At 36.6% G+C, this 23,902-nt stretch overlaps 1 protein-coding gene across 1 annotated transcript in view; it reads left to right on the forward strand.

The window, feature by feature from the left end:
• LOC142354295 (uncharacterized) overlaps positions 1–23,613 on the forward strand; it is a 32,304-nt gene extending 8,691 nt beyond the window's left edge. The window contains exons 7-14 of the mRNA XM_075406558.1: positions 3,909–4,407; positions 9,217–9,358; positions 9,633–9,914; positions 13,255–13,334; positions 14,438–14,723; positions 17,680–17,796; positions 18,091–18,159; positions 22,875–23,613. Coding sequence (XP_075262673.1) covers positions 3,909–4,407; positions 9,217–9,358; positions 9,633–9,914; positions 13,255–13,334; positions 14,438–14,723; positions 17,680–17,796; positions 18,091–18,159; positions 22,875–23,306 — 1,907 coding nt within the window. The 3' untranslated portion in view covers positions 23,307–23,613. The remainder of the gene's footprint in view (positions 1–3,908; positions 4,408–9,216; positions 9,359–9,632; positions 9,915–13,254; positions 13,335–14,437; positions 14,724–17,679; positions 17,797–18,090; positions 18,160–22,874) is intronic.
• Positions 23,614–23,902: the final 289 nt, after the last annotated feature.

A 23,902-nucleotide genomic window follows, 5' to 3' on the forward strand; every position in this document is an offset into this window, starting at 1 on the left:
CATAAACGAGATAAACAGTTAGCTCCCGGCGGTCATTAAAGTATCTCAGCCTTTCGGAGACATAAATTCATGATGTGAAGTGCGGTTCTTTGGACTTCCTCCCTTTCCTTACCCCCATCCCCCATGCTTACCCCACCTCACCTCAATTAGGCCAAAGCCAGCCTCCCTAAGCCGCAGCTAGTTACAGGCGAATCGAACTGCCTGCCATTCGTTTGACAGCCCGACGTGAAACGAAGTTTGAAGCAATTAGATTAGTCCTGTTGGCCTTAATATGCGATTTTTCGCTTCACAGAATTTTCGTCTGACCCATTTAACTTCTCGTCCTCAAAAAGGGAATAAACATGCAGCGACAAGAGGGCAATAAGTTCTCTTAGAGCCCTTCAGCTCACTAGTCTCCAAGTATGGAATTCACAGAAACTGTTTTGGAGACTTATACTTATGGTGTGAAGGGCGGTTCTCAAAGTTTGCCCCCCCCCCCCCACAACACCCTCCCCCCATAAAAACTCGCCTCACCCCCCCCCCCTCCCCAATCCACACCCCTGCACATCGTTAAGGTCGTAAGGGCCCCGTGCAGCCAAAGACCCCCGCCGTTGCCCCACGTCAGCACCCCCTCCCCACCGCTGCGCTCATCTCATGCCTCTTCAATTAAGCTAATGCTAGCTACACTAAAACGCTCGCCATTCGTTTGCGAGCAATTCACCTGACGTCAGTCGGTTATGTTTATGTTTATAGCTGCGAAGCTGTAAGCTGAGCGTAGCTATATTGCGGTGCTCTTGGTTTTTTTTTGTTTCGTCGTCTGACGCTTCATTTTCGTTTTGCATTTGTTCTAGAACATTCTGTCTCGTCACTGCTTAAATGGCTTTTTCGCGCTTGATTTCACGCTTTCTGCGTGACCTAAGTTGCTGTTCCTAAAACAAAGTTGATTGTAAGAAAACAGATTGTATGGTCCGACAGCCGAGTGGTTAAGGCGACTGGCTGTTAATCCGGAGATCGCCGGTTGGAGACGCGACAGTGAAACTTTTTTTGCACCCAAAAACAACCTCCTTTGAAATAAACTTGTAAGTTTTATAGGCGGCGGCGATAACTATTATCAACTCACTTCTGTATCTTTTTCCATCTGTATTTTACGGCACGCAAGTCTATTTCGCAGCTATTCCGGCAATCTGCCGGCTATGTTTCTTAGTTAGTGACTTTTCGATTAAACTTTTTGCTCTTGTCTTAAATTTTGAATTTTTCCTGACTTATTCACAGTTTTTCAGGTAAACTCAGTTTCGTGAAAACAGCACTACTAGCAATTACTAGTCTAGTCTCAGCTCAGTTTGTAGGATTTATGATTGTGCTGCGGGTTTTTTAAATGCTGCGATTTTTCGTTTGATCGATTTTTAGTCTGACCTTTTAAACTTCCGGTTGATTTTTTTGTCCTCATAAACGAGATAAACAGGTAGCTCCCGGCGGTCATTAAAGTATCTTAGAGCCTTGCGGTTTATTAAACTCTAAGTATGCGATCCACCGAAACTGTTTTGGAGAAATAAATTCATGATGTGAAGTGCGGTTCTTTGGACTTCCTCCCATTCCTTACCCCCATCCCCTATGCTTACCCCACTTCACCTCAATTTGGCTAAAGCTAGCCTCCCTAGGCGCAGCTAGTTACAATCGAAGCGAACTGCTTGAGAGTTGTTTGATAGCAATGCCCCCGCCGACGTTAAATGATGTTTGTAGCAATTATTTTAGTCCTGTTGACCTTTAAATACAATTTTTCGCTTCACAGAATTTTCGTTTGACCCATTTGAGTTCTCGTCCTCAAAATTGGAATAAACTTGCAGCTACCAGAGGGCAATAAGTTCTCTTAGAGCCCTTCAGCTCACTAGTCTCCAAGTATGGAATTCACAGAAACTGTTTTGGAGACTTATACTTATGGTGTGAAGGGCGGTTCTCAAAGTTTGCCCCCCCCACAACACCCTCCCCCCATAAAAACTCGCCTCACCCCCCCCCCCTCCCCAATCCACACCCCTGCACATCGTTAAGGTCGTAAGGGCCCCGTGCAGCCAAAGACCCCCGCCGTTGCCCCACGTCAGCACCCCCTCCCCACCGCTGCGCTCATCTCATGCCTCTTCAATTAAGCTAATGCTAGCTACACTAAAACGCTCGCCATTCGTTTGCGAGCAATTCACCTGACGTCAGGCTGTTATGTTTGTTTCTTAGTTAGTGACTTTTTGATTAAACTTTTTGCTCTTGTCTTAAATTTTGAATTTTTGCTGGCTTATTCATAGTTTGTCAGGTAAACTCAGTTCGTTAAAACAGCACTACTAGTAATTACTAGTCTAGCCTCAGCGCAACACAGAAATGCGATCAAAAGCGTGGATTACATATGAGTCTATTTTTCCTCCTTGTCCCAGATATTTTCTTGATTTTGGATTTAAGATTTCTGATTGTGGAACGTGTCGATAATATATTTAAGAATGATTTCTGAGAATGGGTTGTTTTTGTTGGACGAGTGCGAGCACGACAAAACTAGAGGTGAAGCTGAAGCTAGCAGATGTATGGCGTGGAACCTTTTCTCTCAATTGTAAGTGCTGAGTTAAAAAACTGCGTTTAAACAACTTTCTACAATTTGATTGACTTTAATGTAAAATTTTTGTTAATTAGAACTATTGTAAAAATATGTTTATTAATGCCCATTTTTGTCACCATTATTGCAAATAAAATGGCTACTGCTTTGGTTTCATTCCGCTATGGATTGCTTCGACTTTTTACATTGTTGTGATATGTGTTTTTGCTCTGTGAAGGAAATTTTGACTAGTTTTGATGTTTTTTGTTTTTATTAAATGCAATATTAATTTTTAAGTTCTTCCGGTAGCGTTAGATGTTTTAATTCTCTTTTCTAGTTTATAATTTTTTAAGTTCCGATGTTTTTAAACTCGACAATTTTAGTTTGTCTTTTAATGGAATTTTCATGCATGTTGTTTGATGCATCTTCGTTACCAATTGAATTTGTTTTTTGTTAGTATGAGTAATTTTCGGAGAAATATGCGAAATTGTGCTGAATTTTGTCAATCTCTATTTTTTAATCTTCTCTTAATACTCTGAGCTGAATGTTGTGCTTTGGCTTGTGCACATTTTGATGTATAGAAGCTTTCATTTAATAATAGCCGCAAAGGGGCAGCTGGGGCTATTATTCGTCTTCTCTTGGTTTTTTATTTCGTCTTCAAGATTGTGTACGACCATATGACGTCACAATCGCTTAAAATGTGCTTTTTGTTCTTTCGTTCATACATTTTCAACTGAAGTGCGTGCGTGACGTCATTTTTCACTCATAGTGGAGCGAGTTTTTTGTTCATTCGCGTGATTAAATTTTTGGTCACGCGTGACTTACTCCGCTCTCAAAAATGACTTTCTCAAGTTGACTTTTCTTTGCTCTAATTCAGGGAAATAAGTTAATTTGAGTGTGTGCCACCCTAATTGAAGGTTATTTGAGAGCAGCCATTAGAAGCAGCAATAAGTTAAACAGATTCTTAATCAAACCATAACGTCTCAGCATTAAATCAAACGAAGTTTCTTTTTTGTTCTTTTTTTACTATCTTTTTGAGACTGCAGTTCTACGAAGCCATTGCGGCTATTTTCTGACAATCTACCAGCTATGTTTATTCTTCATAGCTGGGCGTATTTCTGCTGCTCATATTTTTTATACCTAACCGCCTTAACAGATTGTTGATTGCACTGCACATCAACGTACTCATTCGCATGTGCTATAAGTTACCTAGTTATCAAAATAGATTTGGATCGGCGGTATAAAGCGGAAACAGCTAAGAGTGTTAAACAGCTTCTAAAAGGCGCAAAGGTTTGGTACAATTTGTACATGTTTTCTGTCAGTATTAATTTACAGAATAAAGTAAATTGCAATGTTTCAGATCTCTTCGCTGACTCCGATTCGGTGTTTGAGAACGACAACTACGACACTCTTCAAGCTCCGGAGAGGTCAAAAGGTCACAACAAGTTGAGTGAATTGTTCAAAGACGTTAAGGACGAAGCCGGACATGTTTTAAAGGGGAACAATTCCACTTCTCGGGAAAGTTCCGCCGGAGCGAAAGAAAACAAATTTGGTGACGGGAATATCTATTTATGTACTGCAGGGAATCTAAATGGTGCTAATACTACTACAAAAGACGACAAAAATATTCTATCTTTTGGCGCTCAATCGATTGCCAATGACAAGACTGCAAACGTGGTTGTTGTTACAAACAACGAGCAACAGTTGCAGTCGAATGTTGATTTGGGAAATGATGGTAAAAGTGGTGCTATTAATACTCAATTCGAAGTTTCTGTTGAGAACAAGAAAGTGCGTGATCTAGAAGTGAACGAAAAACCCGTGGTCGTGCAAGAACGAACTTCGAGTGTTCAGCGAAAAGCGTAAGTAGTATGAACGAGTTAAATATTTAATTCAACATGTTTAATAGCCGCCTCAGCTTCTCAGCCGGCTATTATAGCGCTCCTTTTTTTTACGACTCGAAGAGGAGTATTGGGTTTCTTAAGCTTTGTTTTTTTTTACCGGAAGTACTATTCGTTCAGACGATGTTTTGACCTAAAAGCGAAAGTGAGTAAAATTGCCTTGTGAACTTATTTTTTCTGAGCGAGAGAAGTTTTTTCATCATGCGCTGCGTTTAGTGAATGACTTTTTGACTTTGAAAAGTAGTTTTTGACTGAATGGCACATATAGATAACCGTTTTTGGCCGTTTTTTCGTCTAAATGGCCCAATTTTTTTGCTTGTAATTTGGTTTTTCGTAGAAATAATTTTTATTCGATACTGTATTGAAATGTAAACCTCGGAAATTGATACCAAAGTGTTTTGCAGAGCCTGAAAATGTGTTTGAAGTTCAAAATTGACACATATTTCTTTATTTTTTAGCTAATTTTTGGCTTTTTTTCTAGTAATATTCATTTTTGGATCAGCCGTCTTTCTGTCAAAATTCAGTTAATATAGCAACTTCCCTTTGATAATTTATATACTCAAGGCCTCCTTCTATCTCGATGTAATTTTGTTTTATAAAATTGTACATATGCTAATCCGATTTTGGTAGATTTTTTTCCAATTGTTCAGTTTTTTGTTTGTATTTTGGCTTTAATTACTAGAACTAGCCTTTTTGTACAACATGAGGGTCTTTAATTTCGTTTCAATAAAAATTCAATCATGTTTTGGCGGCAAGTTTTTGAAAAACAGTTTTTTTATTGAAAATTTTTCATAAATGTGGTCTCAAAATTTTATTTACATTTTTTTTTGCAAATTGTTTTGCAGGTTTGAATTCTGATTTTTCTTTTTTTGTTCCGGTCATGTAAATGGATCTTTGTCTCGGATGCCTCGTTGTCTTTACTATGTCTTGAGTGCTGAACAATAAAATGTACTCGTTTTCTTCATTTTTTAATTTGATTTTTAACTTTCAAAAATCAGGAATTAGTCTTTTTGTTACTGTGTTCCTTACATTGTGTCCATATTTTGCACATTCTAGTTTGTATCATTCTGGTTTTGTCTTTGCACCTACATTTTTATTCGTTATTTTGATTTTTTCAGTTCTTAAAAATTGAATGATTTCAGCTTTTTCTTAGATTTTCGTCATTTCTTTGTTTACAATTGATTTTATTCATCATAAATAAGTCCTGAGAGTTTGCCTATTCTAAAATTTCAACTTATTACTTCTTATTAGATTTTTCTTCAGTCCTTGATATTGTTTCTACACAATTTTTTGCCTTTGATTGTTATTCTTTTGCTTGTTTTTTCTATTAATTTAATTTTTGAAATAGTGTGAAATCATGTGGTCTGGAATATAGACATCAAGAAAGAAGTTTATGTTCTTTTTCTCTTAACTGCAGTGATTAGAAATCTAATGGTAGTGCTTTTCTGATTCTTGAATTTGAGCGTTCTTTTTTGAAAATTTAACTTATTTTCTAAGAATATTATCTGCCATTTGCTTTCGCATCCTTGAGATTAGAATTGTGAATCATTTCAGGGCAATCGATAGTCCTGTCAGGTTTTTCAGCCTATTAGTGTTTTGGCCATCCTAATAATTTCGGAATTTTTTAATGTTACCAAACGTTTTCAATAATATAAAATTTTGCTGCATTTTGTTTCTCTTGGTTATAGTGGTTTAAATTTCACCAATTTTTAGATCAGACCTGGGGAGGTAATGAGTGAATGTTTTAATACAAAACGTGGTTGCTTCAGCTGCAATTACGGTTTTTGTGTGAAGTTTTGATGCTTCGGGTTGCTTCCCTAATTCTTCCGGCTATGTTCTTAAGTTTTTTTTACCTGAAGTACTTTTTGTTCAGGCCGCGTATTGACTCAATAGTGAAAGTGAGTAAAATCGCCGTGTGAACTAACTTTTTCTGAGCGAGAGAAGTTTCCGTTCATGCCCTGCGTTCAGTGAATGACTTTTGACTTTGACATTTTTTTTAAATTTTAACTTGGTTTTTTGTAGAAGTGAATTTTGATCGATGCCGCATGAATGTGGAACTAGATAAAATTGATGCCACGGTGTTTCTGAGAGCTTAATTATGCGTTTCAAGTGCAAAATTGGCCCATGTTTCTCTTTTTTTCTGGTCAATTTTTGACTTTATTCATTACTTTCTTCATTTTGTTTTCGCCCTTTGAGCGGATTTTTTTCTACCAAATTAGTAAATATGTCCTTTTGATAATTCCTGAATTGGATACTTCGTTTTGACGTGAGGTGTATTTGTTTTATAAAATTGTACAAATACTAATCCGATTTTGGCGGTTTTTGTCAACGATTTCTAAGTTTTTTGTTTTTACTTTGAATTTATTTACTATAAAAAGTGTCTTGACGCACCGTCGATGTTTTTGATTTTTTTGTTGCTAATTGAATGGTTTTTGGCGATAACTCTTTGAAATTCAGTGAAAATTTTTACCATATTTAGAACATTTTTTTTTCAAATTGTTTCTGTTTCGCAATTGAGCTGTTTGCAAGTGAGAAAAGCTTTCATGATGAACAAATTTCTGCTGGTCGATAAAAGTTTTTTGATCATGGGCTGCGTTCAATGAATGACTTTTCGACATTGAAAATTGTTTGACAGAATGATGCATATAGATAACCGTTTTTTTTTCGTCCAATTGGCCCAATTTTTTAATTTGTAATTTTGTTTTTTGTAAAAATAGCTTTTAGTCGATGCTGATTCAATTTGAGAAGCTCTTAAAATGAAAATCGGGCTTAAATCGTTTTTAAGGGCCTAACAATGCGTTTTAAGTGGAAAGTGGTGACACATTTTACAATTTTTTAATTGATGATTGACGTTTTTTTTTCTTTTAATTATTACTTTTGGATCTTCAAGATGACCTACTTTTAAAAATTAGTCATATGGCAATTTTCTTTTGATATAGCATGCATTGAATGACGCTTTCTAGCGTGAGGTATCTTTGTTTCTATAAAGTTTTGTACATGATAATCCGATTTTGCGAATTTGGTCCAATTTTACTCCGTTTTCGTTTGTGGTTTGGTTTTAACTACTAGAAATTCTGGTTTTTGCACCCTCCGATGGGATCTTCATACTATTTCATTGATAACAGAGTTCGTTTTTCGAGTTGAGTTTTCAAAATTCAGTGGGAATATTTACATGCGCAATTTTAAAAATATTTCGACAGGTTTATTACAAATGATTTTAATTAATATTTCAAATCATTGAACTCTGTTGTCACTTCTTTTTTTCTTACAGGCTATGTTTTTTCTAAGCGTTGAATGCTTTATAATGAAAGTATTTCTTTTTCCGCTTCAATGTTTTTGAATTTGGTTTTAACTCAAAAATTAAAAACTTTTCTCTTTTCTATAGTATTCCACTGTGTATATTCTCCTATAGTTCTAATATATGTTGCAGCCCTGATATTTCGCTGGAATCTCGCGTGAACGATTTGGTTGATTTTACTTTCTGCGAAAAATTATTGGGCCTCAGTTTTAGTGTAAAACTATTTTTTACGTTTGTATGATTCCGTTTGTTTTGGTCTTTTTAAGACTAATTTAGTTTTTTGAAAATAGCTTGAACTCATTTAACCAAAGCTATTTCGAGCTCTTTTTTTGTCTTTCTTGTGCCTCCAAAACGAAAAAAATTCGAGTGCTCACCTTTTTGTCCTTTTTAAAAACTCAGTCCAGTTTCTATGAATATTATCTGGCTTATCATTTCACAATGGGTCTTTTGGTGCGAACAATTGATTGTGAAACTCTTTGGTTTTTTAGACTAGTATTGTTTCATTTCATCGCAGTTTTGATCCGTGTCAGTTTTTGCAATATGTCATATCACTATTTGACATTGTTTAAATCTGTGTGTTGTTTTTGCACTGCATTGGTGTCGTGTTTTTTACTTTTTCTAATGAGTCAAAGCACAAATTTTTCTCGCTACTTCTCGTTACGACAGCGGTGTAAATTTTTTGATCAAATCGGTTGAAGTAAAAAATCACTTGTTTAAGGGAATAGGTTTTGATTTCGGCTGTAAGTACGATTTTTGTAAAGCTCCGACGCTTTGAGTCGGTTCCGGTATTCTTCCGGTTATGGTTTTTACTTCGTCGAATAAAATTTTTTCGCTGTACCTTAATTCACAGCTTGCTCAACATTTTGCGTGAAATCTGTTTGAATTCTCTAGGCTAGTTTCACTCTTCTCTCATTCTGCTCAAAGTGCCTTTAGACAGCAGTTGCGGAGCATAGCAATTCAAAATGTACAGAGTCGGGATCAAAAAACGAAATCAGAAATAGAGACGGGATAAACCCATAGAGCCCAGTTGTAGATGCCCGTTTCTCGAAGTTGATTCTTATAAGTCTTAGATACCATCTCTAATGCTAATTAGTAATGATACTAGCTCCTGTATTGTCTCACTATGAAACAGGAGTATGTTCAACTACAAAATGACATCAAAATAGTTCGCACTTTAAAATTGTTTTTCCTACAAAAATATATTTTTCATTATTTTTTCTCTTCTTTCAATCCCAATTGTGGTTATGGGAATCAACGGCGGCTATTTTCCGGCAATCTACCGGGTGTGTTACTTTCTAGCGACCATATAAGCTATGAGCTGGTTTTTTTGAGCTTGCTCGCTCTCTGAAATCGAGGTCTGATTAGAAAGAAATTCCACAGGCATGATTCTCTTCTTTGTGTCAAATAGTTTGATCCTTTTCTCGGAGCAACATCGCATAGCAATCAGTTTTTCCAAATCTTGTCTTTTTCAGGAAGGACGGATCGTCAGTAACAAGACCTCCAAAAGCTTCCAGAAATCGCTCCAAACTTCATAAGTTGTCCGAAAAATGTAGAAAAACAGGCAAAAACGACAGCGATAGTCACTTGGAAGCAGTAGCCCAATCGGCTCCTCAGGTAAGTTGGTTTGAAAAGCAAAAGCAACTGACTTTTTTTCCCTTTCCCGTCAAAGTAAAGGGTCAGCAATTGGTACTAGACGAGAAAGGGTGGTGGTGATTTGGATTATGTTGGGAAAATGAGAATTGAGCTGGCACGTAGAAACTTAGAAATTATTGAAGGATGTGCTGTGCCGCAGTGTTTTCCGTTCGTATTCAAAAAGGTTGTATTTTTATCAGCGTGCAAAAATTGGGTCGAAAGTGATTGATGACCTCCGGGAGTTCAAATTTTCTAGCCCGAAATTGATCACCTCAAACTAATGACGTCACAACTGCAATGTCTGGCGTCGCAGTCGTCGTCAGCTCCGAAGTCGCCATTAGTCGACTGTGGGAAACTGGCGGAATCGGATGGCGAGAGAGGTGGATGTGGAAGTGAAATGAGTGAAGAAAATGGAGTATCAGTGGGAGAGCAGTATGGACTTGAAGTGGATGCCAGCGTGATCAAGCGGGCATTCTCTTACTGCAGTCCTAATGTGGTGTTCAACCCTAGTACTGGGTTGCCACTATCAAGCAGCCCTGTAAGACACTAATGATACTTTTGAATTGTTGAATAATTATATCAGGGCCTGTGATTGTGTATGGCACAGTGTTGCCATACCCGGTGTTTGCGCATCAAATTCTCACAAGTTATGGGAAAAAAACGTTCAGAACTTTTTGCACTTCTGAAAATTAAAATCAGGTCAACATTTTTAACTGACGTTTTTTTAGCGTTCTAACTCTGACTTCAATTCTGTGTGGATTAGTAGAATAATGCAGGAACATATGACGACTTTTAATTTTTATTCAAGATTGTTACAATTTCTTGTCCAGGTGGTAAAATATCTACTATGTGCTCAGAAAGCGTCGTTAAGGAAATTTGTGACAGATGTACTACAAGTTATTGTGATGGCAGGAAGTAATAATCTATCTGACAAGAAAAATGAACGGTTGATGGGCCCGGTAGAGACATCCGATGAAATGGCCTATCTTATTCTGAAGCTGAAATTTTACCGTTTTCTTGTTTCAATTTTTAAACTATTAGTCGACGTGGGAAGCGGACACATTTGCTTGAGTGAACTACTGTTACAGAGAGTTTGCTCGAGAACTGGATGTTCCCTTTATATCATTGAAGAAATTTAAGGCTGCGAAACACCTCAGTAAGGACGGAATCCATCGTAAACCTGGAGATATTCGAGCTCTTGCGTCTGATTTCAGACGTGCTAAAAAGCACACTGAACTCTATTACGCAGCAAAACGATATCAATAAGAGCACTTTTACTGGTGAAGATTTTAATTATTTTAACAACATTTAAAACAGATATTCAAGATGGTCCTCGGTTTTACGAATATAACGGATTTCCCTGGCCTGGTTAAGGCAGAATTAATATCTTGTATTGCCTGGAGATGAACATTCCTGGATGCCCGGTACCCCCATTCCTGGTATAGAAAAGGCAGATAAAGAAAGATGAGCACTACTGCTACTAGCACATACTACTACAAAAGTAATGAATGGGCTCCTTAAATTTAATTTATTTAGTTCGTTTTAATTCCAAGAATTTTAAGAGTCTTTTATGAGTTGTTGTTTTTCTAAAAATTAATTCCCGTGAGACAGATGTTCTCCGTTTTTCAAATAAAAAACTGTTTTTTTTTGTGTTTTAAAATTGATTGCCAACGAATAAAATTCGATGGAATCCAAGGCCGTTTTTAAGCCAACGTTGTAAAGAATGGTGTAACTGTAATACACGGGTGAGCTGGTGTGAAGACAGCAGTCTCAATTATAATATCTGAGAAAAAGTGGAACAGCACTTGAATTCTACTTATAAAAAATTCAGTTTAGGCTGGCTATTTACGCACTGTTGGCTGTCAGTCAGTGCAGTATATTTGGGAAGTCTTAGCCCACTATTTCCCATCCTTCAATTACAAAGTTTCACCAATATTGTACTGTATGACTTCGTCTAGTGATTTCTTCAGATCTGTGAATACTGTGTTTGAAAATGTTTTCCCGGTCTCCGTTGACATCTTCCGAAAATTTTCCACCTTCTTGCTGAAAGTCGATTGTGTGCTTTTTGTTAAGTATTCTGAACCTCTCTTGAAATGTTTAATAGCCGCACAGCGATAGCTGGGGCTATTTTTGGCCTTCTCTTGGTTTTTTTTATTTCGTCGTCGCGATTTTTGTTACGACCATATGACGTCACAACCACTTCAAATCTGCTTTTTGTTCATTTGTTCATGCAATTGCAACTGAAGTGCGTGCGTGAAGTCATTTTTCACTCTTAGTAGAGCGAGTTTTTTTGTTCATTTGAGTGATTAAATTTTTGGTCACACATGACTTGTACATATTTTAAATCAAAATATAACATGTCAGCCTTCAATGAAAAGACGATTTTTTTGGTCTGTCTTTTTTACTGTTTTTTCAGACTGCATATCTACGATGCTATTGCGGCTATTTTCTGGCAATCTGCCAGCTATGCTATTAATTGCTCTCAAACGAAATTTGCAGCTATTATATCAGTCCTGTTGGTCTTTCTTTTTTGATGCGATTTTTCGCTTGACCGATTTATCGTCTAACCCATTTGACTTTCGTCCTCAAAAACGGGATCAACAGGTAGCGCCCAGAGGGCATTAAGTGCTCTTAGAGCTTTTCAGCTCACTAGTCTCCAAGTATGAGATTCGCAGAAACTGTTTTAGAGACTCATATTTATGGTGTGATGAACGGGGAAATAGCAAAATATTCCCAGAAAAAACAGTTCCAGACAAAATAGTCCCAAGAAAACACACAAAACTCTCCCAGACAAAGTAGTCCCAACTAAATATAGAGTCAAATATTTGCACATCATTTAAAAAAGAAACACCCAAGTTGTTCAAATGATTGTTTTTCTTTGAACAAATATTAAGCTCATTAAAACATAGTTTTTGCCAAATGATGTATTTTGAAACAAGTTTTTGGTTTAGTCCTAATTGATATCAATTAAAAACAAAGCATTCAGAAGCTTTAGTAACTCTTAGATTATGTTTTGTTAATTGTTTCCAGATTATATTTGCAATTGTTTCAATATTTTATATGGGGTTATTTTGTCTGGGACTGTTTTGTCCGGACATGGAATGTTAAATTTTGTTTATTTACAACCAAGAGCATCCTCTTAGCAATTCGTTTTAATTCCGCCTTCTTTCACTTGCATTAATTAGCAGCTAGAGTTTTACTTTTGGTTGTTTTTAACTGTTTTCCCCTTTGATTCTTTATGATAACTTTTTGTTTATTCTTTTGTGCTCATTCGTGTGTCATCTGTTTATCTGTTTAATTGCTCTGGAACGAAGTTTGAAGGAGTTATTGTAAACGTGTTGTTCTTTTTATAAAAAATTTTTGCTTGACCATTTTTGCGCTTTTGTTCTAGCACATTCTTTGACTTCTCAAGTGATCTTTTCACGCTTCTCTTCGTCATTTTTGAGTTATCTCAGTTGCGCTCATTCTTAAGTAAAGTTTGCTGGTAAAGTAAAACCGATTTTAGATTCATAGAGTGCTCCGGAGGTTGCGATTTTGAATCCTACATTGGTTGGATGATTTTCCACACATAAACAAAAAAAATTATCTAAGCTACAGCCCTTGAATTAGATTGCCCCGCCTGTCGCTCGAGAGCAATTTGTCCGGCGTTAGTCGGTTACCGGTTTTTTTTCTATTGTAGCAATTTTCAGGTAGAACGTTTTGAGCATAATTGACCAGAATATGTCACTTTTAATGTCAAAAGTTGAGGGGCTACATGCTAAAACAGTAAAAAAAATTGAAATATGAATAATTTGTTCTGTGCTAAATGGAAGCTTGTATAAGGATGCTTTGTACTGAATGTGTCATAAATTTATTAAAGTTTCTGATGTTGTTTGCAGGTGGCTTTCAGGCGCATTAGCAAGTCAATTTCGTTTCACAGCAAAGATGGACTTCTTGACTTCTTGGACAAGGAAAAAGGGTAAATAGTTTCATTCTATTAAATAATTCGGATGTGTTTTCTCCCGTTCACAATGGTATCTAATATTTTTAGTGGCTATCCTCGCGTCTTATCAGGATATGCAAACCATTATCAGTGCAAAAACACATAATTCAACATCTTTCACAATGAGGGAGAGCAATTCCAATTAGTCCACTAATCAGTTCTCATCACTTTTTTGCACAGTATTTTTGAATAATGAATTGTTCATGTTATGGTTTAATATGGTTTCACAGAAATCATTACGTGGCAAATGTCCAAATTGCTGTTTAATTGCTTGAACGTTGTTCATAGCAATTATTGTAAACGTGTGTGTCTTTTTTATGCAAAATTTTCGCTTGACAATTATGACTTTTCGAGTGATTTTTGCGCCCTTGACTTTTTGCATTTCGCGTGATCTAAAATTCCCTCTCAATCACAATTTCAAGCAGCTTAACTCAATTGGTGGCAATTTAATACTAAAAGTCAAATGAAAAGTGCGCCGAAACTGGTGTCATTTTTTACTTTAAATCTTAATAGTGGTATATGTTAACCTCTAATGTGGTTATTTGAAGCCCACTAGAACTTCTTAGTCCCATTTAGGCTCCCCCCCCCCCGACTGAAGCAGGCTGCAATTGATTAGAGCTCCCACTAGTCGTTCAAGAGCAATTCTTCCGACGTTTAGTCGGTTATGTTTTTAAGTAGATTTGGCGTTTCATAGACAAAACTGACAATACCCTGCCACCAATTTTTACTTTGCGTCTCTTTTATTCACAGTTAATTGCATTGAATGTAGTGTACTGTCTTTTTATTAAACATCTGTCATTTTGAATAGAGTTCAATTCAGTTCTATTTTCCGTTGGTTAATGTAAGCTTTACATTTTTGGGTTTTTTTTCACTTTTTGACTTGGTACATTATTGTATACATCACCCACTCCACGCAACCCCCCCCCCCCCGCGTGCAACATGAGGCTGCGATAGGGCGAAATGCGCGGCTTGCTGTCGTTGTTATCCCAGTTTTACAGTTGTGTTTTACAATTAGAGTTTCAATTGAATGAGATGAACCATTGACTTCAATTAATTTAAAAAACAATTGTTTTTTACAGTTCTCAATCTGGGCTCCTCGATCAAAGTCCGGCAAAGCGGCCCCAAAATTTTGGAACAGAAGCAGAGAAAAACAATTTGGATACTCTCATGCGTAAGGAATCGGATGCTAAACTGCCGACGTCACCAGACGCAACTGGAGGACTGTTTCGACCGCGGTCTTTTTCCAATAGGAGTGTTCCTCTGGGATCCAGCGCGTCGAGCAGCAGTTCAAGTCAACTGAGTTTGGTGGTGAATTTCGAGGAAAGCGTTCTGAATGGCAGGATGGAACCATTTGGAATAATCGAGGTGTGCCAAAGAATACGGCGGTTTTTTGTACCTTTTAGATTATAAACTATTTGAAATTTATGCAATTTGGAATCATCATAAAATTTTCAACTATATGCAGAATCAACTATATAAGTGAATTTTGTTATTTTCTCCGGCCTCAATTTTGTTTTCTTATTGCCTTCCAAGATTAACGTTACCAAGTTTACGCCATGGAACTACTGCTATGGTTGGTGACAAAGATCAATCGTTATTTAAGCGAAACAACGTAAAAATGGCGAAATCTAAAGAATGGTGTTAGCTTGCAGACGGGATCCTATCAGCATAATTGTGACCTTTATTCTTTTAAGATGGATTGAAAGAAATGAAAATCTTAAGAATTGCATGCAATTTGCTTTAGAAACAATTTTTTTCATAAGGCTGAACCATTTTATAGAACTACTGAATGTTTAATGAACAACTGTTTCCAATTATTCCGCTTCCCTCATAAAATATTGATGTCAAAACCCAACAAATCTTCATTTACATTTATTAATGCTCTCAAACGAAGTTTAGCAATTATATTAGTCCTGTCGTTCTTTTTTTATGCGATTTTTCGCTAGACTGATTTTTCGTCTAACGCTTTTGACTTTTTGTCCTCAAAACGTGATAAACAGGTAGCGCCCAGCGGGCATTAAGTGCTCTTAGAGCATTTCAGCTCAAACTGTTTTGGAGATTTATACTTATGGTGTGAAGGGCGGTTCTTAGAGGTTGAAGACACCCCCCACTGTTGACCCCCACACTATTGCACCCACCGCCCGGTTGCCCCCAAAACACTGTTGCGCACCAAACCCCCCCCCTCCGCTTCAGCCCCCGGTTGACCCCTCCACCCGTGGCTACTGACGAACAACCGATCGCTAGAAACAAGCAATTTTATACCAGTTTTCACAATTTTTTTTCAAACTTTTCGAAAATTTTTGTCATTTTTAATAGCCGCCCGCTTTTTCGACATTTTGCGTGAAATCTTTTTGACTTCTCTAGGCTAGTTTCTCTCTTCTCTCATTCTGCTAAAAGTGAATTTGAACATCAGTTGCTAAGCAAAGCAATTCAAAATGAACAGAGACGCTATAAAAAATTGAAGTCAGAAATAGAAACGGGATAAACCCATAAAGCCCAATTTTAGATGCCCGCTATTTGAACGTCGTTCCTATAAGTCTTAGTTACCACCTCTAATGCTTATTGGTGTTGATAGTAGCCCCTGTAGCCTCTCTCTAAGAAACAGAAGTATGTTCAACTACGAAATGCCATCAACATAAATCGGACTTAAAAAATATTTTTGTACAAAAACCTTTTTTTTTCAATATATTCTATTCGTTCAATCCCAATCATGCTTATTGGAATCAACGGCGGCTATTTTCCGGCAATCTGCCGGGTATGTTTTGAGTTATTTCAGCCTTAGGTGTCAAGGAACCTCTATGGTTTTATAAAAGGTTACTGCATATTTTCTAGTTGTAGTGGAATGGCTTCAACATTTTAACTTCACGAGTTTTAAGCATTTTTTAATTTTTTTGACCTTTAGTTTTCATTATTCACGTTTTTCCAGACGCAGGGGTCAGAAAATGTCCTTAATGGTTTGATAATAAGTTACTGAAAAAATTTTTTGCCGTGGAATAGGTTTGAATTTTTTAATCTGATTAATATTAGCAATTTTTTAGATAAAACTTGCATTTTTTCAAGTTTTTTTGAAAACGTTTGTCGATTTTTAGATTTATCCAGCCTCAAGAGCCGAGGAACCTCCTCTAGGGTTTGGCAATAGGTTACTGTATATTTTCTAAACGTAATGGGATGTTTTTTAAGATTTCAACATTTCTTACAAAACTTGCAATTTTTTTCATTTTTTTGGACCAGCCTCAAGAGCCGAGGAACCTCCTCTAGGGTTTGGCAATAGGTTACTGTCTATTTTCTAAACGTAATGGGATGTTTTTTAAGATTTCAACATTTCTTACAAAACTTGCAATTTTTTTCATTTTTTTGGACATTTATTGTCATTATTCAAGTTTTTCAAGCAAAGAGAAAATCTCCGTTAGGATTTGATACTAAGTTACTGGATAATTTTTTGAGACCTGGATTAGTTTTCAACTTTTATTATCACAAATTTTAGCAGTTTTTTATGCAACTTGCAGTTTTTCATTTTTTTTTTGAAACTTTGTCATTTTTAGGTTTCTCTACCATCAAGAACCACACAACATCCTCTAGGGTTTGATTATAGGTTACTGCACCAGGGTCCTAGAGACCTCCTCCATGGTTTGATAATAAACTGCTGCATAGTTTCTAGAGTTAATGAAATGGTTATCAATATTATAATTATTCCGGCTTTTGCAATTTTTTTGTTTAATTTCTCAAATTTTCGGTAAATTATTATCATGTTCGAAGTTTATGGATCTTTGAGTCAGTGTAACTATTTAAAGCTTGAAATAGGGATACTGGATAGTCTCTTCAGACAAGGAAGAAGATTTAATTATCTTGAATTTTAGCAAGATTTTGTTAAAATTTGCGATTGTTTTCAAACTTTTTGAATATTTTTGTCCTTATCTGAATTTAGCGATCATTACTGGCCAACGAAGCTTTTCAAGTCTTGCAGATGGGTTACTTGACATAACTCCAAAGACAAAAAATAGTTGTGAACATTTTCACTGCAAAATCTTGAAGCTTTTCTCTTAAATTTTTAAATTTTTTATTTGATTTATTTAGTAACAAGGCTAGAAAACAAAGTTGCAGAGTCGAATCAAGATAAAGCTAGCCTCACTAAACCGTGGCTAGCTACTGACGAAGCCAACCGCTCGCCGGTCGTTTGAGAGCAGTTCGCCCGACGTTAGTCGGCTATGTTCGTAATTGTACTACGGAGGCGGTGGTTATGCTAAATTTAAGAGAAGAAAACTAAAATAGGAAAGAGCCGAATGTCCTCGGCACATCACAGAGATGTCTGTTTGTGTTGTAGGGTTTCAAGGCTGACATAGGCGCTGCTGGAGCCAAGTTCTGTCCCCAACATGCAACAATCGACTTCTCAGCCTGTTATTACAATTTGTCCAATGATGGTTCACCTTCTCCATACTTTGTTAGTAGTTGTTTTTAAATTCTGTCGAAATTGAATTAAGGTATCAACCTGCTACACACTAAAAATGAAACACAAATTTAAAAATATAAAGACCTTATCGAATTAACATCAGTCAGTTTGCATCTGTTTCCTTTTCCCCTCGTGAACTCATTCTTGGATTTCCTAAGTATGTGTGAGCAAACTTATGAATGATGTTTGCCTTGATATTGGTTTTTCATAACCAGGGGTTAGTGGTTATATTTATTTTTCATCGTGAAGGTGTAGAGAAATCCACTGTGTAAGTGTGCTTTTCAGGGATACATAAGCCTACAAAAACTGGGAAAACGTGGCTACCGTGTGCCGAGAAGAGGACAGATACAAGTGGTTAGTTAACATTTTGGATGAGACGTAATCATGCAATTTGCTTTACAACACTCATGTGCACATTTTAAAATGCCTGCCGACAGTTGGCAGTGCCAGAAGTCCTTCTATACTTAGCCAGGAGTTGGCTTCCATAAATATTCGTTATTAATAGCCTCCCTCATCTTCTCAGCCGGCTATTATAGCGCTCCTATTTTTTTTTACTTCGTCGAACTTTTTTTCGCTTTACCATTTTGCCGCTTTTTCGACTTTTTGCGTGAAATCTTTTTGACTTCTCTATGCTAGTTTCTCTCTTCTCTCATTCTGCTAGAAGTGAATTTGAACATCAGATGCTCAGCAAAGCAATTCAAAATGAACAGAGTCAGTATAAAAAATCGAAGTCAGAAATAGAAACGGGATAAACCCTAAAGCCCAATTTTAGATACCCGCTATTTGAACGTCGTTCCTATAAGTCTTAGTTACCATCTCTTATGCTTATTGGTATTGATAGTAGCCCCTGTGGCCTCTCTCTAAGAAACAGAAGTATGATCAACTACGAAATGCCATCAACATAAATCTGACTTAAAAAAGGTTTTTGTACAAAAATCTTTTTTTTTTCAATATCTTCTCTTCTTTCAATACCAATCATGTTTAGTGAAATCAACGGCGGCTATTTTCCGGCAATCTGCCGGGTATGTTTCGACATTTTGCGTGAAATATTTTGGATTTCTCTATGCTAGTTTCTCTCTTCTCTCATTCTGCTAGAAGTGAATTTGAACATCAGATGCTCAGCAAAGCAATTCAAAATAAACAGAGTCAGTATAAAAAATTGAAGTCAGAAATAGAAACGGGATAAACCCTAAAGCCCAATTTTAGATACCCGCTATTTGAACGTCGTTCCTATAAGTCTTAGTTACCATCTCTTATGCTTATTGGTATTGATAGTAGCCCCTGTGGCCTCTCTCTAAGAAACAGAAGTATGATCAACTACGAAATGCCATCAACATAAATCGGACTTAAAAAAAGGTTTTTGTACAAAAATTTTTTTTTTTCAATATCTTCTCTTCTTTCAATACCAATCATGCTTTTTGAAATCAACAGCGGCTATTTTCCGGCAATCTGCCGGGTATGTTTCGACATTTTGCGTGAAATATTTTGGATTTCTCTATGCTAGTTTCTCTCTTCTCTCATTCTGCTAGAAGTGAATTTGAACATCAGATGCTCAGCAAAGCAATTCAAAATGAACAGAGTCAGTATAAAAAATTGAAGTCAGAAATAGAAACGGGATAAACCCTAAAGCCCAATTTTAGATACCCGCTATTTGAACGTCGTTCCTATAAGTCTTAGTTACCATCTCTTATGCTTATTGGTATTGATAGTAGCCCCTGTGGCCTCTCTCTAAGAAACAGAAGTATGATCAACTACGAAATGCCATCAACATAAATCTGACTTAAAAAAAGGTTTTTGTACAAAAATCTTTTTTTTTCAATATCTTCTATTCGTTCAATCCCAATCATGCTTATTGGAATCAACGGCGACTATTTTCCGGCAATCTGCCGGGTATGTTTTCAAACGTGCACGTTTAGTCTATTAAGCAAAGTTACGTGACTCTGCAGAAGTCACTTCGAAATTCTAGCTTAACATCCCGTACCACGGTTCTCGATGAACTCCAGGTTTAAGCACAGAAGCGTAAACTGTACTTAAAACTTGCCTGTGCAAGTTTTAAACTGCCGAAAAGTATGCAGTGCCAGAATTTAAAATCACAGAAGTTCCTCTTTACTTAGCCAGAAGTTGACTTCCCCGAACTTTCGTCGTTTCAAAACGTGCAGGTTGTGTAAACAAGGTAACGTCTCGAATGGTTCTGCGGCTCTCGATAAACGCCAAAGTTCTCAGTGAATTCTAGCCGAGTCACAACCTATATTTCAGCTGCAAGCAAATACTATGCGTTGGAGAGGTTTTCTGTGATTTTATGCGGGGACACGTTAGCTAAACGTTACTTGGAACACTGCAGGTATCAAAATGCCGTAGCGTCATCGTATTAAACTTTGTTTTATAAAAAGAACTTTAAGAAACGTCCGAAATTGCATACTTTTGGCTTTTAAAAGTTGCGGAGCTACGTGCGTGTTTAATGGCTCTTGAACGAAGTTCATAGGAATTATTTGAAACGTGTTGGTCTTTTTTATGCAAATTTTTCGCTTGACCATTTTGCGCTTTTCCGGAACATTCTTTGACTTCTCAAGTGACTTTTTCACGCTTTCGCTCTTCATTTTTTGTGTGATCTCTATTTTTTTTCACTAAATCTTGTTGCTAATGTAAAATCGATTGCAGCAAACCAAATATATGGGCCTGATAGCCGAGTGGGCAGTGCGTCTGGTTATGAAGAGGTGAGTCAGTGGTTCGAATCCCGCCGGGGTCGAAAGTTTTTCCAACCGCCTGTTGTTCGAGAGCAAGTCTTCCTAGTCGGTTTATGTTTTTTAATAGCTGCAAGCTGAGCGTAGCAGTATTTTGTTTTTGTTGGTTTTTCGTACCAGTAATGAAGTCAATTTTCTAGTAATTTTTGAATCTTTTTGTCTCGCCGTGTTATTGGGAATCGATATTTGTGTTGACAAGAGAATTTAAGTTGCTAATTGCTAGCGTGCTATATAACAATTTGAAGTTGGGGGCTTAAACGGAACTCATGCCGCCGGTTCGAAGATCTTATTACGATGATACTCGTTGTCCGGCTAATACTTCCGTATTGCAGCAATAAGGCATGTGTTAATGCCTTGGAAACAAATAGCTTATTTAGGTGCGCGTTGTATTTTTGTAGTGTTATCGAGTAGTTTTTCTCCTTACCTAACTAAGGAACGATCCGATGCTATGAACGGGTGCAGCCTGAGATCATTGTCAATAGCGGTTAGTCTCTGAGTTTACAAATAACCAAAATTGACGTGAGGAAATATATTTATTGTGCTTGTGCTACAGTTTTAAAACATAACAGATAAGTTGTTTTTAATGGCCTCAAAGCGACAGCTGGGGCCATTATTGGCCTTCTCCTGTTTTTTTTTCGTAGCTAAGATTTTTGTTACGACTATATGACGTTACAATCACTTCAAATCTGCTTTGTGTTTATTCGTTCATGCAATTTCAACTGATTTGCGTTCGTGACGTCATCTTTCACTGTTAGTGGAGACAGTTTTTGTTCATTCGCATGATCAATTTTTTGGTCACACGTGACTTATCTCATTCTCAAAAATGACGACTGAAATTGACTGAAGATAGATAAGGTCAAGTGATTGCCTGAGCGACTTATCGAGTCAATTTTTCTCGTGACCGATCTGATGTACGATCCGACACTATGAATTGGTACAGCCTAAGATCATTTTCAATTAGCGTTTAGTCTCTGAGTATACAAATAATCAAAATTGCCGCAGAGTCATTGATTTATTATGCTTGCGCTGCCGTTTTAAAATGACAACAGATATAAGTTGTTTTTAATACCCGCAAAGCGACAGCTGAGGCTATTATTGGCCTTCTCTGTTTTTTTTTATTTCGGCGTCAAATTTTTTATGTTACAACCATATGACGTCACAATTACTTCAAATCTGCTTCGTTCGTTCATTCGTTCATGCAATTTCAACTGAATTGCGTGCTGGACGTCATGCGACTCTCAAAATTGACTTCCTCACTCTGCAATTAACTTTTCTTTACTTTAATTCAAATAGATAATTTCAAGTGAGTGCGTGTTACTCTAATTGATTGCTATTTGAGAACAGCTAATAGAAGCAGCAAATAGTTCGACAGATTCTTAATCAAAATTTAACATCTCAGTTTCTTTCGGTCCGTTTCTTTTACTATCTTTTTGAGACTGCAGATCCACGAAGATATTGCGCCTATTTTCTGGTAATTTGCCAGCTGTTTAAAAGTTTGCGAAAAAATTAATTTTACTTTTTGAATTATTCATTGTGACCTCAAATCATTATTTGAAGTATGTCAATTGTCCTTTTAAGTGCCGTGCCCAATTTCAAATTGTTTTTAAATAGCACTTTGGTTTTTAACTAAAATCAGTTTTTGTCAACACAACTTTTATAGATTCTCTGTAACACGATCAGACAAAATGGATCAAAAATTGTTAGAATAGTGACTTTGTTTAAAATGGCTTGCTTGTAAATGTCATTAAAATGGCCGGCTATCTATTATTTATTATACAGTTAACTGAAAATTCAGTGGAGACGTCTATATTTGATGGTTTTGCTACAGGTATTAAAACAACATCTATAATTAGCTTTCAAATGTTTGCAAAAAAGTAATTGAAGGAGTTGTTTTACATATGCTTTGTGACCGGAATTGTTTTTTGTAATGTTACTTTATGAATTCTTCCTGTTGTTAAAACCTGTCTTCATCTACTCAAACCTTTTTTAACGTTTTTGTGCGCAAGACACAAATGTGATCGCTGATTTCTGACATATGTTATGCAATGTTTGAACTCCAGATTTCTCAGTGATTTACGCGAGTAGCAAAATCAATCACAAAGACGCCAAATGGGATTTGAGTGAATAAAGTGATCAAACTTTATTAGAGTAAATTCTAAATAGTATTAGAATAAGTGAAATTTAAAGGCTGCGTTGAGAAATGAAACTGCCGAACAAATTAGAACATATTTTGACACCTCAGCGCTGAGTTTTTTCAATATCTATTAAACTTTTTTCATTTTCATAGACTTTGTTTCGCGGTTTCACTTTTTTTTCTATATGTTTTAGACGCTCTTTAACCCGAACGGCTCTGTAATCAAAGTGTTCATAGTGATGTACGACCTTAGCGAAATGCCCTCCAATCACCAGACCTTCCTTAGACAACGCACCTTTCTAGTGCCCAAAGAGTCCAGGAGTAAATTGCCACTAAATCACAACAACTCACACACTAGCCGAAGGTCAACCGGAAGTATAAGCAAAAGTCTTGTTGACAAAAAGAATTCAGTCCTCAAATATCTGCTTCATCTAAGATTTCAATCCTCAAGCGGCAACAAAATTTATCTTCACACTGATATTCGATGCATTTTTTCACGCAGTCAGGGCTACGACTCTGCAACGGCCGGAAACAAAGTTGACCAGAGTTCGTTCGGAAACGATTTCGAATTGAAGACGTTCACTGAAATTCCCCAAAATCCTCAGTTTTCACCCTCAAAGCCATAAATGGTGTCTGTATATTAACTTAAACTTATCTTTATTCGGCTGTCATAAAGCGTGCGTACAATTGTGGGATAATTGTATGGGTTATGAACTTATGTACACAAAAACTTAAAGGTGCAAACTTTCATTTCAATAATATTGGTGCGAATATTTTCAATGACATAATTTTACTTTCAATGTAGAATATTACGTAGTATACTGTTTGCTAGTAGTAGCGGTTAAAGCTTTTAGAGTTCTTAGTTGGATATATTTCTTACTCAACGTATAAAATAGTAATTAATAGTTCTTTAATTTAACAATTTAAAATTGACCCTTTTATTTATTATAGCTGCGAAGCTGTAAGCTGAGCGTAGCTATATTGCGGTGCTCTTGCTTTTTTACAATTCAAAGAATTTGAATTGTATTGGGGCGCTGTCTTTTTTTTAAAGATCTGTTCGCACATTTTCATGATTTTTGAAGTCAAATTGGAGTGGTGATTTTGGTCACGCCGAAACAGGAAGTGGAGCGAAAAAGCGAGTGCTTTTGCGGCGTGAAATTTTTTCGCTCTAAATTTAAAGTAGAGTGAGAAAACGGTGTTTGAACAAAAATTCGCTTTCTCG

Source organism: Convolutriloba macropyga, chromosome 15, assembly GCF_964194025.1.
Source record: "Convolutriloba macropyga chromosome 15, txConMacr16.3, whole genome shotgun sequence".
In the NCBI taxonomy this organism is placed as follows: Eukaryota; Metazoa; Xenacoelomorpha; order Acoela; family Convolutidae; genus Convolutriloba; species Convolutriloba macropyga.